This window comes from Rhinopithecus roxellana, chromosome 14 (genome assembly GCF_007565055.1).
Source record: "Rhinopithecus roxellana isolate Shanxi Qingling chromosome 14, ASM756505v1, whole genome shotgun sequence".
NCBI lineage: Eukaryota > Metazoa > Chordata > Mammalia > Primates > Cercopithecidae > Rhinopithecus > Rhinopithecus roxellana.
In genome coordinates, this window is record NC_044562.1 from 115977587 (window position 1) to 115996547 (window position 18961).

At 35.4% G+C, this 18961-nt stretch overlaps 2 protein-coding genes across 2 annotated transcripts in view; one reads left to right on the top strand and one right to left on the bottom strand.

Annotated features, from left to right (window-relative positions):
* Positions 1 to 219: 219 nt before the first annotated feature.
* Positions 220 to 18082, bottom strand: MMADHC (metabolism of cobalamin associated D). The gene is given in 9 exon segments (XM_010358780.2): positions 220 to 753; positions 1670 to 1756; positions 6061 to 6191; positions 6775 to 6880; positions 9766 to 9983; positions 12468 to 12486; positions 12488 to 12613; positions 17431 to 17491; positions 17985 to 18082. Coding segments are annotated over 8 exon segments (891 nt in total). The 5' UTR covers positions 17440 to 17491; positions 17985 to 18082; the 3' UTR covers positions 220 to 558.
* LOC104658696 overlaps positions 17683 to 18961 on the top strand; it is a 258849-nt gene continuing 257570 nt past the window's right edge. The window contains exon 1 of the mRNA XM_010358782.2: positions 17683 to 18187. Coding sequence (XP_010357084.1) covers positions 17878 to 18187 — 310 coding nt within the window. The 5' untranslated portion in view covers positions 17683 to 17877. The remainder of the gene's footprint in view (positions 18188 to 18961) is intronic.

The following is an 18961-nucleotide window of genomic DNA, read 5'->3' on the forward strand; positions in this document are numbered from 1 at the left end:
CTTCTTCTTCTTTTCCTGAACATAAATTATTTCAAAGTAATACTCAGACTGGTACCACAACACTTTAATAGACAGTAAAGATAAAAGAAAATTTGAAAAAGTCTAAAATGAATCCAAAATTCTCAATTGCATTATTAAAAAGAACTTTAAAAAGATTAATACAGAAACTTAAGAATCAATAATGATGGTATTTTAAAAATATTGTAATGAAAACACACATTATTGTAACCAAATGTGTGATTTATTTTGGGAAGAAAATAATTAAAACTGAGGCCTTTTTCCAAAAAAGGGGAGAAATAACAATAGCAGATCATACCCTGGTTACAAGCTAATTACCACATCCCATACAATGTGGATGTGCTCAATGTGTATTCAATGATACGAATAACGAAGATTTGCAATTTTAAAGTCCCAAATCACTTGCCAATGTTGTAAATTCATAAATGCTGAAATAAATACTTAGAAATAAGTCTATTTTAAAAACTTTAGTCTGACAGTGTTTACAGATCAATCCAAAGATCACATACAAATAGTACAGCAAATAAATGGACATTTCTGCTAATTTCCACTTAATTTCTTCATAATATGGCTGTCTGGTGTTGCATTAGTGAAGATACTTCCTACAACTACATGGGTACCCCAGAGACTATGACGAATCACTTTACAGCATCCAAGGTCATCAACAGAGAATCCTAAATGTCGGTAGCGTTCATCAGTTTCAAAAAGAGTGTTGTTTGTATATGGTCCAAAAAACTGAGGAAATAAAAATGAAGTATTTTCATTAGTAAGAAAGACATTTTAGTAATAATTTTTAGGTAAACATGACACCTATCCACTTTAATATTCCAAATATTTAAAAAAAACTAAATAAGTAAAAAGTCACATGCAACACTTAAACTGCCTTAACACCCCTTTCCCCCAATTCCTATGCATTCTGGAAATGTGAAATGATCTAGCAAATGTCATGTTACCCAAAATCAAACGCATAATATTGCACATCCTTTAAAGATGGAATAAACTTTAGACAATTATCTATAGTTCACCATCATTTTCAAGACAAGGAAACTAAAGACCAAGCAAGTTTTCCATTTCTCGATACCTTATTTGACTTTGAGAAGAAATGGTATATATTCCTATCTTAAGATTCAAAAAATGATTTGATTACTACTTGTTACTGAAAGATATATCCAGAATTTAAAATGTGACTACAGTGGTAGTTCAGTTATTTCTTCAAAGTACAACCTTATAAATGTTAATTTCCAAAAATTTACTGGTCTAAGTATTTATTTTTACCACCTGTATTTTAATCAATTAATTCTAATAATAATTATTTCTTCCTTACAGAAACTAGACTGGACCAATTTATAGTTTTCAATTTATAAAAAGTAAACACACTAATGCAATGCAACTCAAATATAGAATATCTACTAGTGAGAACAGAAAGTAAAAACATTTCTAATTAAAAAAATTAAAGTGATGGAGAAACTTAACTGTGAGTGATAAAGGTCTCTCAAAAGTTGTGAATTCCAATGACTCATAGTAGTATTTATTTGGGTAAAATTGTGAGATTTTTAAAAAGTCTTAATCTATTACCAAAGTTATAAACAAATTTTATAATAAAAATCATCTCTACTTCACATAATTTGATTTTCAAATGATAATTACTCACTGCCAAACCAGATGATGGGTCAATAAAGTCAGCCCAATATCCCTCAGCTCGAAGAGCGTAGCAAATTTCCTTAGCACCGCTGATGAACTGCATTGAAAGTCACAAGTAATATGCTTAAAGATAGCATTACTAGAGATTGTTTTATTTTTAAAGAAAATTTTAAGTGACTATCTTGTTTCAGAACTCAAGATTAATAAAAAATAAAAACCAATGGCAAATTAGACTATAAAAGCATAAGATTATTTTTACCATTCCAGAAGATTGTTAATACAACACTTTATTTTAAAAAGACTAAATTCTATACATTTTCTTCTGAATTCTTTCTTACTTTATGAACTAGTTGTAATCAGTTCTGTGCTACTAACTTCTGAATCTGTCATAAACTATCAACTATGGTTGCTATTTTCTATTATTACGGTGATAACAGATATAGGTAAAATACTAAATAGGTATTTTAATAGAAATAGGTAAAGGAAAACAAAATGCTCTTAGTGAAAAGATCTGAAACATTCATTTGTTTGAATGAAAGTTGTTTAAAAACATTTACTTGTTTGTGTGTCCTTCAAAATACATCTATCTACTCACATAGTCATGAAATCATTCTGAAAAAACACATAAAAATAATATAAAATGGTAAATGGTGTACAGTTAAACAAGGTACTTGCTTTTCATTATATACTCTTCTCTATCTTTTGTATAGTGTACAATTACTACTACCATGTGCATGTATAAAAATTGTGGTCTTACCATCCTAATTTATAAGCTATTTTATTAGCTTTATCAGAAGTCTAAGTAGTGAAAAGACAGTAACAAATATTAAGACCAGATTACAATGTTGAAATAAAGAAGAGATCATGAATGTTTAAAAACAAGGGCACACAGCTACTTGGGAGGCTGAGGCAGAAGAATTGCTTGAACCCGGGAGGCAGAAGTTGCAGTGAGCCGAGATCACGCCACAGCACTCCAGCCTGGGCGACAGAGAGACTCCATCTCAAAAAACAAAACAAAACAAAACAAAAAAATCAAGGGCACAGTTCCACTTTGGCCATAACAGAGTTAACAGGTATTGAACTCGCAATCCTGTTGTAAAACTATAAAACTGATCAAAATATACAAAGTAACTATTTTTAGACCCTGAACAACAGGTGAGACAAGACTGTGATCTTTCAGAGAAGGGAAACAAATGAAAAAATCCCCATATTTGCTCCAGCTTTCTGTCTGTGGACATTTGCCTGTCACAGGGCAAAGAACCAGAGCCCAAGCAAAGTGATGGTGTCACTGGAGCTGAGGAGGTAGAAAGCAAGAGTTCAAGACAGCTGAGGCACCTGGGATTTGTAGGGCAAGGTATTGGAAATGAAGGAGATACATAAAATGGGCTCCTGAGTTAGTCTGCAGAACTATTCACCATGATTTCTTAGCTAAGGGCTGAGCTGTGCACTCATGAGGCAAGATTCCAAGAGGCCTAGAGATCCATGTGTCATGCAGTGCTGGGAGACATGGATTTCCGACCCACCCAGAATGAAAAGGCCTTACTGACCAACTGTGGTATTTCAGCTGAGATCTCTATAAGTCCAAGCCTTACAAATCAAGACTATATTGTAATTCAGAGGTTAGTAAGCTACTGTCCAAGGGCCAAATCTGATCTGGTGCCTGTTTGGATAAACAGTTTTACTGGACACAGCCATGGCAATTCATTTACATATTGTCTACAGATGTTTTAACAACACTGGGGTAGAGCTGGGTAGCTGAGACCCTAAGGCCATAAAAGCTAAAATATTTACTATTTGGCCCCTGTTAAACAAATTTTATGGGAGCTCCTTGTTTTGGACTAGCCTCCTGCACTAGGTCGCAGGAGATGAGACCAAACCAGAATGGAGTCACTCATGCTAGGTACTGCCTAATCTAACTGAATTCTGAAACAGACTAGTTTTCAAACAAATGAACAACAAAAAAAACCAGGATTCACAGCAACCAATCAGAATGGGCCTAGTTTACCTGAGCCAGCATAAGAAAGCCACCTGTGTTTTAACCCTATAAGGAAAGTAACTTTGAAAGGAATAATCTGCTTCTTGTTTCCAATTGCTGCTTTCTCCAGCTCTTTGCCGTGTATAAAGCCAGTCTCCTCTGCTTAGTTGTTTGTAACACTCAATCTATTTTACAGAATGAGGCATTGCTTAATTCTAGAATTTCAAATCAAAACCAATTAGATCTTTAAATTTGTTATAATTTGTCTTTTAACACCCTTTCCAGAAAAAGTTAGTTGATCTAAGGTAACTTTTCTCTTAATATTTTCTTGTAAACTAACAATAACCATTAAGATAATACTGTATTCTTTAGATTATCTTCTATACTTAATATTTATTGCTGTATTTTATTAATCCTCACAATTCTTAAAAATAGGAAAACTACTGAATACAGCTTAGAAAACAGTCATTAGAATGTATTTCAATTTAATGAACAGATGTATCATACATAAACCACAAGGAGAGCAAAACAATGCAATGCAATCAAATGTTTACAAAGGTTAACTGAAAGAATCTCAAATTAACACAAAGCTGAAGTATTTTTCTTAGGATTTCTGTTCACCAACACTGACATCTGCTGGAAAAAATTAGAACAGATTTAAACCATAAAATATCAAATATTTCCCTGGAGAGCTAGGTGTGGTTCCAAAATAATCACGAAGAAATCTTTAATCAAAAAAATCTTTTTTCACAGAAAATAAAATAGCTTCAGTCATTACAAAATTAAAACTCTCAAGTTGAAGCATGTTGCTATTCAAAGCCCTGAAACTGGTTACAGGAAACTAACTTAGAACTATACTGGAGTCAGTATCAAATTAGGTTCAGAATCTTAAACTGACCAAAAAGTAGAACCACTAATGCAATATACATGTGATAATATTCTAGCACTTCAATGATAGTGATGAGTATATATTTACTAAGCATTATTTTAATATGTAAATAGAAAAGATCCTACGCCTCTCTATAACTCCTTTGTTAATCAGTATATAATATGCTTGTGATTGTTAAAAACCACACAAAATCTATTAGCAGCTATATGACATTTAAATGTGAAATTATAATATTGCTGAATATGTAAATTACAATATACTTTTACAAATAAAAACCATACATCTAATCCCAAAGAAAACATAAAATAATTCCTAATATCCTGCATAGAAATCACTAACGGGATTTTTAAATTCAAGTTAGTGACTTGAACCCCTCAGCTAACCTGAGTTGGAAAGAACTGCTAACACCCAGGGTAAGCTGGCATGACAGTTTATATACTAGAACAATCTTTTTGGTGGGCAAATTGGAAGTGTCTTATCAAAATTTAAAAGGTAGATACACACTGATTCAGCAATTCTCTGTTTAGGAATCTATAGATATTAGCATGCATAAAAGTATTTGTAAAAAGATTGTCACTGCTTGTTGCCTATAATAGCAAAAGTTGGATTTTAAACTTATAAATGACTAAGAAACTTCTTTTATAAGAGATGGGAGGTCTCACTTTGTTGCTTAGACTAAAGTGCAGTGGCACCATCAAGGCTCACTAAAGCTCGACCTCTCAGGCTCCAGTGATCCGCCAGCTCAGCCTCCAGAGTAGCTGGGACTACAGGTGCGCACCACTACACCTGGATAATTTTTTTTTTTTTGTAGAGACAGGGTCTCGCAACATTGCCCAGGTTGGTCTCAAACTCCAGGACTCAAGCAATCCTCTGGCCTCAGCCTCCCAAAGTGTTGGAATTATAGGTGGGAGCCACTGCACCCGGTTAAAATTCTTAAATAATTTTAAAAGTTTATGGTTTACCCATGTGATATAGTGCTATGCAGATTTTATAAAGAATAAAATATATCTATGTATAAGTATGGAAACATGTCAAAGCATACTTTAGGTTAAAAGCAAAACACAGAAAAAAAGTGGATATACATTATTATACTGTTATTGTATCGCATACTGTTACTGTTTACTCTTGGAGAGAGCTGGCATAATTTTCACACATTTATTTGACATGTTCTAAGCCCAGGAGAAAGGCGATAGAGATGGAGGGGAAGATGGGGAGATAAAAGGGGAGATGGAGGAGGAGCGGGAGGGGAGGCTGAGGGGAGAAGGATAAAGAGTTAATTTTACCTTTTTGTCATTTTCCAAATTTTCCAAAATAGACTTTTTAAAAATAAATTGAGGAAAGTAATAAACAGAATCTAAACTTTTAAGGATACTAAAAAAGCAGTTTTATTCTCAAAAAAGATGTAAGTCCTTTCGTATTACAACACTTTGGAGGAAAATGAATGAAGGGTGGAAATGACAGTCATCATTTTAAGACACTGGTTCAGTTACTTAAACAATGACCATAAAATTAAATTATTAGCAATTAAAAGAATTACCTTTTCTAAGAGCACTTCTCTTTCAATTTCTACTTCTTCACTCCAAACAGTCATATCATTCTTAGTTTTCTGTGTTACAGTCAGAATCAGTAGTTTGTTATTAGCTACTTCTGGAAACAGTGATTCAAAATCTACAAATAAGAATAAATATTCCAGGTGGAAAAGAATTTGATTTTTAAAGAACAAATTTTTAAAGAAGGATAAAAGTACTTCTTTAGAAAAATGCTGATTAAGTAAAATTACTGTGGCATTAGATTTTTATAAATGTATATTATTTTTGAAAAGGGTAAAATTAAACTTAGTTTTGTTTACTTCTGCTTTTGTTGGATGAACTGAAATATTACTACCAACAATCCTGAAGTAGGATTATACATTATTTGGGGTTAATATAATTTTCAAAAATGCTTACTAAGATTTTTCAGTATTATATTAACTCATAAGATTATAACTCTAATAATCACACAGGAGTAAAAATGACTTTAATTTAGCCTTAGGAAAAAAGTTATAAAAATTTTACTCTTCCTATCTAATGGCAGCATGAGGTCAGATGTCACAGGACATTTTAAAGCCTTTATCTTGGTCATGCAATCACTTCCAGCCAGATACAGTAAAATATAATATTAAGGTATAGAGCATTCCAATTTCTAGAGAGGACATTACTCAACATATTAAAAAAAGTACTAACAGTATTTCAAAGTATAAAGCATGACATACCTTTTCGCAGCAATTCTGGACATGTTTGTATTGCACACTCTACTCTGGCACTTTCAAAGTAAGTTTCTGCACTGTTAATTTCTTGTTCAACAGGTGCATCATTACCCTAAGGAGAACAAGGATGTAAGTCAACAAAATCTGGAGTTCAAATAAAACGGTATCTTGCCTGTTATAAACTTGTCTTCCTTAGAAAGCTTTTTGTTTGTTTTTATAAATAATTATAATCTCTCTGGGAGGTGAGGTAATAATGTTTTTTCATTTACTCAAACTTTTCTCTACAATGAATATAAGATTCGGAAGTTCAAAAAATGTGAATACAGCAGAGCATGACTATATAAATATACTGATATTCTAAAACTTGCTATGAACAGAAATTGGCTAAGTAACTAAAATGCTATAATGTGTCTCATAATGTTACATCTTCTATTTTGGTAATATATTTAATTATCTTTTCTTCTATAATCTGTAAAATGGGGATAATGATACTAACTTACAAGATACATGACTAAATAATACAGCCTCTCCTACAGGAAGAGCTTAGAGGCTTTTATTCAACTGAAATTTACTGAGAGCCTACTATACATCAGGCACTATGACAGGAGCAGGCACTGCAATGGTAAAAAATTCAGTCCTCACTTTCAGCGATTTCAGGCCTAACAAAAAAAATAAGCACAAGCACATAAATGCAATTCAATATGACAAGTGCTATCGAGTTATGAATAAAGTCTTCTAGGGGCATAGATGAGGAAGAAACACTTTGCTGGGAGGAATCAGGAAATGATTGAAATGGTGGTATTTGAGCTACAAGTTAATGTGTTATATCTGACAGGTAAAAAATAGGTGGTATAGAGATTAGGAATTCAGGAGGAAAAATAGTTCAGCAACAGACAATAAAGTGCAAAGACACAGAAGGGTGTATTCAAGAAAAATGGCAAGTATGTTGTGGCTGGAGTACAGAGGGAATAGGAAGTAGTGGCAGATAAGGTGGGAAGGATAAGGGATCAAAATTGTGAAATGCCATTTATTCAGCATTAAGAAATCTGAACTTTAGTCTACAGGCAATGAGAAACAGAAATATCAAATGCAAAAATTAGCCAGGAATGGTGGCATATGCCTGTAATCCCTGCTCGTTGGGAGGGTGAGGCATGAGAACTGCTTAAACCTGGGAGGCAGAGGTTGCAGTGAGCCAAGATCGTGCCATTGCACTCCAGCCTGGGCAACAGAGCAAACCTCTGTCTTAAAAAAAAAAAAAAAATTCTTGTGGGCCAGAGATTACTACTATCCTCATCTGACATATAAAGAAACAGGAGTGGCCAGGCGTGGTGGCTCACGCCTGTAATCTCAGAACTTTGGGAGGCCGAGGCAGCCGGATCACAAGGTCTGGTGATCTAGACCATCCTGGCCAACATGGTGAAACCCCACCTCTACTAAAAATACAAAAATTAGCTGGGTGTGGTGGTGTGTGCCTGTAATCTCAGCTACTCAGCAGGCTGAGGCAGGAGAATCACTTGAACTAGGGAGTTGGAGGTTGCAGTGAGTCAAGATTGCACCACTGCATGCACTCCAGCCTGGTGACTTCATCTCAAAACAGGTGACTTCATCTCAAAACAACAACAACAACAAAAAAGAAACAGGAGCTTAGAAAGGTTAAGTAATTTCCTTGAGGTCACAAAATTAAGCAAGCTGCAGAGTCAATCTCTGAACCCAGATTTATTCTATCTTCATTGTGTGTCATGCTATAATGACTCTAAAAATCCAGGTAAGACAAACAGGCCTTGAACTCTGGCAAAGAATTGAAAGGACACTAATATTTTAGGAGCAACATGAGAGAAAAAAGTGATGTGATTTTTATATTATCTATAGTGATATGATGGAGAGAGAAGGTTGGTGCTCTAAGTTTTATCTTAGGAGAAAGGGGAGGATGGTTATTCCACTAATAGTATTGATTATATGGGAGTTAGAACAGGTTTTTAAGGAAAAAAAATTATTACTTCAGTATTAGACACACAAAATCTGGGGACTTGTGAGACATCCAAACAAAGATGGTCCAGTAGGCATACAGAAATATAGAACTGGAAATGTCAGAAAGAGAAATACTGAATTAGAAATTATAAAAACACAGACTGTGGAGAAGGCCAAGGGATTAAGTGACCAAGGAGTGATTCAAATGAGAAGCTGTAGGACAGAAACTTAGGGGAAATGTAATTTAATTGACAGACAGGAAGAACAAGGAGCCAAGAAGGCTGAGAAGGAATTATCTGATAAAAAGATAGGACAGGTCAACCGTGTCTCAGTGTCAGGTCATCTAATATAATTCAAAAGTAAGGAATTGCTGCTGCTTATAATATAGCTTTGATTTAAAAAAAAAAAAAAAACTCAGCTTAAAACTATGCAAAAATATGAAAAATGATAAACATCAGGGGTTTGACAGGAACCCTGAATTGCATGTAGCATTCCACTTAAATAATCATAAATGCAAGTTTAAAATGTTTAAAAGTGAAAAAAAAACCAACCTTAAGAAATTGTTTAAGAAAAAATAAACTTATGAAACTGGGTCCTTTTTATTATTATATCTGAACAACTTCAGAGATCTCAAATTTTTCTTAAGCTTTTAAATGGCTAGAGGAATACAGAACCAGTTGGAATTAGATCCATATACAAATTTAATTACCATTTATTAAAAGTGAAAAACAGGAAACCTAAATTTCCAGTATATAGACATAATTACTTGTGTATATCTAGAGTAGTTACTTAAAAACATATTTTTGAAGAAATATATAAAAAATATTATAATCTATAGTACAAAAATTATATAGTAAACACTTTGTAGAGGACAATGCCAAGTCTTCCAAAGCTATATATGCTGTTTTGTATATACAGGTATTGGAATTGATTTTTAACTTTTTCAACAAAAGTAACACGCTTATAATAATCAGGAGTAATATAGCATTAACAATCAGGAAACCACAATAAATGTTACCAACAATTTACCTGAAATTCATTCACATATTGTGCCATCACAAACTCATGTCTTTCACTTGATAAAGGTTCTGCTAGAACATCAGGCAAAGTTTTATGAACCAGGCTTTTCTTCTGTGAAGCAGTCCCATTGAGGTGACAATCAAAACCTATGTTCCCAGGAAGCTGGAACCTCTGATCTTGAGGTCCGAAGGGTCCCATAGTTTCATCAGGCCACACTGTTCGAGAGCCTGAAGAGAAACAACAAAAGGAACAGTTTCTCCTTAATAGTTAAGTATATTGGTAGACTGAAAGAATGTTCTTCTTAAAATTATGTATATTTTTATCTAAAAGATCTTTAAAATCTGTTTTCCCGTGTGAATATAAATAGATAGTTTCCTATTGTTTCCAAAACACTAATCAAAGCAACTGATTGACAGATTACAGGCAAGTCTGTTATTAGGGGAAAGACGGAATAAAATAATCCATACTAAGAAATGCTTGAATGTCATTAAAAAGAAGACAATAAACCTTTACGTACTGACACTGAATGAAATCCAGGATACAATGCATTAAAAGAAAAAGCCAAGTCAAAGAACAGCATGTATAATAACATTTACATCCTCATATTTGTGTATTATTTTGTTTTTGAGACAGGTCTCTGTCATCCAGGCTGTAGTACAGCGGTGTGATCGCAGCTCACTGAAGCCTTGACCTCTGCAGTCTACCTCAGCCTCCCAAGTAGCTGGAACCACAGGTGCACACCACCTTGCCCAGCTAATTTTGTTTATTTTTGGTAGAGACAAGGTCTCCTCTTCCCTCAGCCTTCCTAAGTGTTGGGATTACAGTCATGAGCCACTGTGCCAGGCCCATGTTTTTAAGTAAAGAGAAGACCTAAAATGAAAGACGCTACACTTAGTAATGGTCGTCTGGAGAGGGGCATTCTGCTGCTGTTATCTGGTGGCACAAAACATGAATGGGAAAAAAAAATCATGCATCACGTGACCTAATGCTCTGTTTACCAGCCACATGAGTTAATATGGATTGCAAATACAGAACAAACCACATTACTTTATTCACTTAAAACTGAAAAACAATCCTAACTTATAAAAAATTCAAAAAGATTCAGAAAAGAATAAAGCAGAAAATTAATAATTACTCAGAGTAGCGATTTGGGCTTACAGAAACAGAGGGACAACTGCTATGCATATTACTTAGCAATAAAAATAGATATTTAAAAATATCCTGTCAGAGAACTAAGTAACTGAAAATGGCTATGTCAGTATGGCTGCCTCATTCCTAGATCATGAGCCACCATATCCCTCTTCCACACTTAGGGTATACATCCCCCATCAATCATGGAACCATTTCCTGCTGAACCCAGACGATGTCTCAAGATTCTCAACATAAACTCTAGTCCAATGCTTCTCAAACTCTAAAGATGTACTTAAGATACATCTGGGATCTAGTTTAAATGCAGATTCTGATTTATCAGGTCTGGAGTGGGGCTCAAGATTTTGCATTTCTAACAAGCTCCTAAATGATACTGATGCAGATCATGTTGAATAACAAGGCTCTATACAGACAGCCACTAGTGACTACTCAAGTCATTTCCCAAGAGAAAACCTGTCAGCTATTTTTGAACAAGATGGTTTTTAAAGGTCTAACAATCTCTAGTTCTCTTTACAGAAAACACACGTCCCATATTAATAGTAGATTTGGGCAGTGGATTTGACCGTATGTTTACTGGTCATTTTAGGTTTTCTTTTCTGGGAAAGCCCTATTCATGTCCTTTTGTTTTCTGGTTTTTCTTTCGGGTTGTCTTTTCCTATTGATCTATTACAAATTCTTTATATATTCCAGATACTAATCCCTTACATAATTTGAATGGCAAATCTTTCATTTATTATAAATATATGGTTAGTCTTCGGGTGATGTAAATTGGGGAGTAGTCACGAGAGTTAGAAAACTTGAGCAGGATGGACGGCTCTGAATGTTCAAGTGAACTAAATTACACTGTAAGTAATTTGTGCCATGAAAAAAGGATTCCATGTCCAATATCTTTAGGACACATTAGGTTAAGTTTCTAAGAGTCTTTAATATTTTAGTGTGCATTATAAGCCTCCAAGACAGGAATATGGCATATAGCATTTCTCAAACTTACCTACCACAGAGACTATCCCTCCTACCCCCACTTTTACTTTTTAACCTTGAAAAATGCTTCATGGCTTGACGTTAGCCTGGGAACTACTGCTGAAAGCAATGAAAGGTAACAGGTTTTTCAAGAAAGTGACGTGGTTAAAATATTTTAGAATGATTAGCATGGTAGCGGTGTACCAAACAGATGAGAAGAAATAGACTTTGTAGAAAGCAGGTAAGTTCAATAAACACTAACACATAAAAAGTACAAGGTACACTTACGAAATTTAGCAAAGAATGGGAAGAAATAATAATATGGTTTAACAGGACCAAAAGGAGATTTGTTTCAGGGAAGACTCTATGTTTGAAGACAGAAAAAGTTTAAGAAGTTTTAGAAACCAGTACTCATTCTTTCTTCCTTTTTTATACTGTAGCTTTCTGACATAAATATATTTAGGCAGAGCTGTGATTCATTTTCAACTGAATAAACACAACTTTAGAAAAATGCATTAACCCTTAAGAAGAAATATTAGAGGAAATACAACTAGAAATGTTTTGAAACAATTATAAGTAAAGCAATAACAACTTTCACTTACATATATCTGGAGGTGCAGCTGGCCACATGAGACTCATCCGAACCTGACGATCCTGCAGTCGAAAAGGCTCTGGGATTGACAACCCTTTTAACTAAAGAGCAAAATCCTGGGAGATAGGAAACCAGTCTGGCTCTGTTACAAAGCACCTAAAAATGACACAAAATTGAAATTATTTCTTCTGAATATTAATGTTATACTTACATAGACAATCTCTGGCAAATCTTTACAATGCAAGGTTCTTTTAAAAACCAACATTCTACTTTTACTGAACACCTACCATATGACAAGCATTATGTATATTTGTAATTTTAAAAATAAAAATAAATATTGAAAAAAAACAACTAATGAGTTAGTTTGGGTAAAAGTCTATGTACTTTTCAATAAAGGCTAGAATTCAAGAGTGCCACACATGAGAGAATAGACATCTAAAAGTTGTCTTACTTCGACACACTAAAAAGGTAGCACAACGAAGAAGATTCTTCTATCCTCAATAAAGAACTCTCAAAACATCTCGTTGGACCAAAATCTGTTACTTTCAAACTTTCCTCTCTTCTTTTACTGCTATAAATTATGCTAATTCTCTCCCATACTGTCCTTTCATTGTGGTTTCACGGCAATGTCTGCTTTTCTCCATTTCAGCACATATCTTTGTGGTACATTTTTTTCTGCTTGTATGTTCACTTACTAGAGTGTGAGGTCATGTATTACAATGGATGAACGTGTAAATATCTTTCATTCATAAATTTTTTTACTAAGTACTTGGGTCAGAACAATTTAATGCAGGGATTGGCGAATGATTTCCCAATACAGCCCACTGTTTTGGTAAATAAAAGTTTTACTGTAACATAGCCATACTAATTTATGTACTGCCTATGGACACTTTCCCACCATAATGGCACAGTTAAGTAGTTACAAGAGAGATTCTATGGCCCACAAAGTCTAAAATATGCACTATCCGGATATTTGTATTAAAACACACACACACACACACACACACACACACACAGTGGCAACTCTCAGTTTAGTGAAAAAGATATAAGAACAAACACCAAATCATCTGTGAAATGCTATGAAAAGATCTGAATAATTGTTAAGAAATCTTTGGGAGAAAAGGTAATAAATTTCATGGAGTATAGATATATTAAGCTTTGAAGACAATAAAAATTTGCTTGGGAAAAGGTGCATTTCAACGAGTGACTTTCAGGAACAAAGGAATAGAGACATATTTCAAAGAGTGACAAATTCAGTGAGGGTAGGTATAAGAATGCAATAAAAAAAAGTTTGAAATTGAACTTATGGGTAACTATATAAGACTGTATATTTAACTCAGATGGTAAAGGGCTTGTTACATCAAGATAGTAAGTCAGAATTTTAATTTGTAGGCAGGAAACAGAGTAAACGGACAAAAACAAAGGCTGTTTCAAGAAATGTATCACTAAGGGTGGTATGAAAAATGGACTGGAGGAGCAGTAGAGAGGTGGTGTGAAAATTAGTTACCAGGATGTTGGAAAAATCCAGCCATCTGACACTTGAGAATTATTCTATTTCCCTTTCACAAAGTACAGTATTCTAAAATTCAACCTATTCTTTCCTTCCACCTTTGTCACCGTTAAGTATAAGAGTGCATCCTAACTGCTCTTTTTGTCTTTCTGACATAATTTCCTACAAATTTACCCTCACTTCCCTTACTCTACTTTTCAATCACATAAAAATATCTCCCCAACATTTCCCATATTTCTCTTCATTCTTTATACTGCCGTAAGATTTCTTCTAAAAGATACTGTTTCCTTATCGTTCTAGAAAATTCTAGCCAATTCTTACTTTTTAAGACCTGTATAAATATAACCTCCTTGGTGATACGTGTCTCCAAAGAATTCTGTCTGCCTAAAATTTAAGCAGCCTCTCTTGGGGTCTGTACCCAACTTGCCCCAAGAAACAAAAATGGTAATTATTTGGCTTTTTACTTACAAACAAACTCAGACTTTTGGGTGTTTATATAGTACAAATTTACCTTTACAACTAAGGACATTTAAGAGAATGCCCCCAAGATCTAAAGGAATCTAAAATTTCAAATTCCAAAAATATTTTCAGCAAGGGCTCAAAATAAGCAGCAGCAAAATAAAAGATTATCTGAAGGGGACAATATTTGAGAGCATGTAACAGTAATAATCAATTGATGTTGGACACTATGGGTCCAAGTTCTATAGTAAGTGCTTTACATATACATTGTTTTACTTACTTTCCATAACAATTCTATACACTGTTATTAGAACTAGTTTCAGCATGATTAATCTACAATCTGCGATCATTCACATCGTTTCACAAGCAAAAACAGAAGCAAAAGGAAGATCAAATTATTTCAAAAATTGCCTATTATTAATTATTATTTCAGCCTATCAAGGCCATTAGATTATATTTTGACATTCTTTTCTTGGTGATATAATTTTTAACAAAAGTTATATAATAAAATACTAATTTTGTTCCTAGCCTAAGAAAATCCAATCACCAAATTTCATTTTAATGGCAAAATAAACCAGTATCTAAATTGCCCACTGAAAGGGACAGTTGATGACAGTACTAATCTGTTTCAAACCTTACCCGTTAACCTGTAAGATTCTCAAATCTTGGTCGGGTGCAGTGGCTCATGCCTGTAATCCCAGCACTTAGGGAGGCAAAGGCGGGTGGATTACCTGAGGTCTAGCCTGGCCAACTTGGTGAAACCCTGTCTCTACTAAAAATACAAAAAAAAGACAATTAGCCAGGTGTGGTGGTGAGTGCCTATAATCCCAGCTACTCGGGAGGCTGAGACAGGAGAACCACCTGAACCTGGGAGCCAGGCTTGCAGTGAGCAGAGATCCTGCCATTGCCCTCCAGCCTGGAAAACAAGTCTGAAACTGCATCTCAAAACAAAACAAAACAAAACAAAACAAAACAAAACAAAACAAAACAAAACTAAACTAAACTCAAATCTCTAATTGTGGAAGTGGAGTATTTTCTGACCACCTGACAGATTTTATGACTGGTTCAGCTGGTGAGCATAATAAAAAATAATTGCCAAAAAGCAAGACAAAATTACAGCAGAGAGTTCATTTTAGTTTGAGGATAAGTACATATTTTATATATGATTAAATTCAAACTTCTAGACTTAGAAAGATGACATGCTATTATGTTTTAACTTTAAAATCCTTATTAGTATATAAAAAGAAAGTGCCTTTTGTGCACTGCCTTAGGACTAGGTTCTGCTTTTGATCATGTGAGAAAATACAGTCTGTACAAAAACTAAAAACCGGTAGTTTATGCAATGCATCCACATCTATCCAGACATTTTTTGCAGCCCCCAGTGTTGCAAGATATTTGAATTACATACAAACATTGAGAAATTGAAATATTTACACAAAAGGTCCAGAAATTTGGCTCTTCCCGAAAACTCAGAGGATCTGGTAGTATTGGACTCACATAACCAAATGGCATTAGTTAGCAACAAATCACTGTGGCTAAGGGAAGGCTGTTCCCCTTTTAACAAAGGCTTTGTCATAGTCCCTATGAAGGCATCTTAATTTACCTGTCTAGACTCTGAAACATCAACATTTTTGCCCCTTGTTATGAAACACCTATCTGCATATTTCATTAGTAACATCCATCCAGAATTTACAATCCATATAAATTAACACAAAAATTGTTAACGTACATTTGGATACTGACACTTAAAATTTACTTTAATATGAACTTCTTTCTAACAAAAGACTTACAAAAGGATCTTCCCTACTGAACTATTATAATTTATTCATTTAAACCAAAATAAAACCAGGTCAAATAATAGCATTCTATTCTACTTCAATTAATTTCTCTCCTTTGAAAGTGCCACATACTTCTTTTACAGCATTCTTTTCCTGTGCAGGTTAGGGGCAGGCAAAAATTCACCGTAGAACTTGGCCAAGACTAGTAATCTACTCTTATGACTTGTCTCTAAAATAGTCACACTTTAGACTTAATATATCATGTTCAATTACAGAAATACCATCCTGGCTAACTGCTGCCATATAAGTCTTCCTAGCACACAGCTCTAAGTGAATAATCACAATTTAAGGAATAAAGTCTAAATTACTGAGTTCGGCATTCAAGGTTCTCATTTACTTGGTACCAACCTCACAATTCAATCTTATATCCCACTTACCTCTTTCACACATCTTACATTTAGGTTAGCAGGGAGCAATGACTTTTTAATTTTTCAAAGGGGTAGGCGGGTGGGGAGTTCTATGAATATACCTTCCTGTCCTTCCCGCTCATACTTTAGACTATACAAATCTCACCCATCTTTCAAACCTTTCAAAAGTTAAATGTTTCCCTCATGAAGTGATCCCAAACTCCTCTCCACAAAGCCTTGAATCTGCATTGCACCTTTGTGTAGGTTCTAAAAAAATTATTACTTTAATTGTAGCTGTTTTTATATATGTCTTATGACCGCTACATATGAATTCTATAAATAGGATGTATCTAATCACTGGAAAGTTACAGTCAATAAATATCTCTGGTATGTGACAGTATCTCCTGTTCTTATTTTGTAGGATTTGGAAGTTCACTTCCAATACAGAAACTGTTTAAAAAAAAAAAAAAAAGAAAAGAAAAAAACACCCTTCAGTTTAGCTAACCCAAAAGATAAAAAAGGGCCTAAACACAGATTCTAATATTTACTGAAACGCTGTATTTAAAAATACCGAAAGGGTGCTTGAATTTCCACATCTGTACAAGTCAAATTGTATAAATAAGTGTTATTTGCAGTGAAATGAATGCTACCACCTTCAAAGCATAACACAATTTCACACCACTTGCTTCCCCTGACACTTTTGAGACATTATGTCTAACTCTATGCCACCCAATGCCATCATAATTAAACCCGTTCTTTCATTTCCTAACATTCCCAAACTAGTTTACTATGCGGATTCTTAGGAGATAATGTACTCACATTGGCCATCTCCACTGGAGAGGACAGTTCGCAAAATAGCTTTCCTTTGGTAAAGTTATTCCTGGGAAAGAACACAACAAAACAGACGAGTGTCCGATTAAACTTCAACAACAGACAACTGAGGTAACATCCACTCTTCGAAGGCGTGTCCTCCACCACGTCAGGACCAAAGTCCAAGCTCTCCCCGTAACCCTAAGGAGGCCAGAACTCGCCCCCATACCAGGCACAGATCCCCCAGCCTGAGAGCCCTTCCGGTTTACAGCCGCGGAAAATAAACTCGGACCAGATCGGGGCGGGGAATGGGGGCTGGGCGGCCAAATTCAGTCCCGGGAATCAAAGCGGCTGCTTTAATAGAGGTGGGGGCTGCATAACAACAGCTCCAGGCAAAGCTTCGGGCTAAGCTGAAGGATGAGGAAGCAGAAAAGAAACTAAAGACAGAGGGACAGGATGCCTGGGGACGACAGGGACCCAGTGAAAATGCAGGCAATACCGAGGGCTGTAGCCCTAACACGAGCAAATTTGGAGGGGCTAACGTGGGCGGAAACCGTCCGTACCAGGTACCACCACTGTCCCCAGTTGTCCCAGAACCAGACTCTTCCTGCCGTTAAAATGGCGGCGGCGACTGCAGCTGTGGTAGCGCCTACGCTGGCGGTGACCAGGCAGAAGAAGTTGCTTCTGAGCGCGTCGATGCGAAGGATAGCCGAACCGATGATGCGCACGCGCAAAGTAGGCCTACGTGGACCCGACCTGTCACTGGGTTAAACGCATGGCAGGAGAAAAGGTGGGGCGAGGGTGATTTGGGTAGATGGAGAGGAGGGCTCCCAACCTGCGTTAGGCGGTCAATTAACCTTCCTGAACTCCTTGATGCGTTTGATAGTCTTCCCAACTTAAGTCTTTCTTACTGCCTCCAGGAGATACAGTCTTCTGTTCTTTTTGTCATAGTTGTTTATTTTTCATGAAAAGCTGTTTTTGAGCATAGGACACTTACCTCTTTCTGTGTTCCCATCCCTACCACAGTGCCAGGCTCTCAATATGCTCAATAAATAAATATTAGGTGATTGATTTGTAAATCGTATATCATTTTCATGTATCTAATACGTTTTTAAAAAATTGACTATTCACAATAGCAAAGACTTGGAATCAACCCAAATGTCCATCAGTGACAGACTGGATTAAGAAAATGTGGCACATATACACCATGGAATACTATGCAGTCATAAAAAAGGATGAGTTTGTGTCCTTTGTAGGGACATGGATGCAGCTGGAAACCATCATTCTCAGCAAACTATTGCAAGAACAGAAAACCAAACACTGCATGTTCTCACTCATAGGTGGGAACTGAACAATGAGATCATTTAGACTCAGGAAGGGGAACATCACACACCGGGGCCTATCATGGGGAGGGGGGAGAGGGGAGGGATTGCATTGGGAGTTATACCTGATGTAAATGAAGAGTTGATGGGTGCAGCACACCAACATGGCACAAGTATACATATGTAACAAACCTGCACGTTATGCACATGTACCCTAT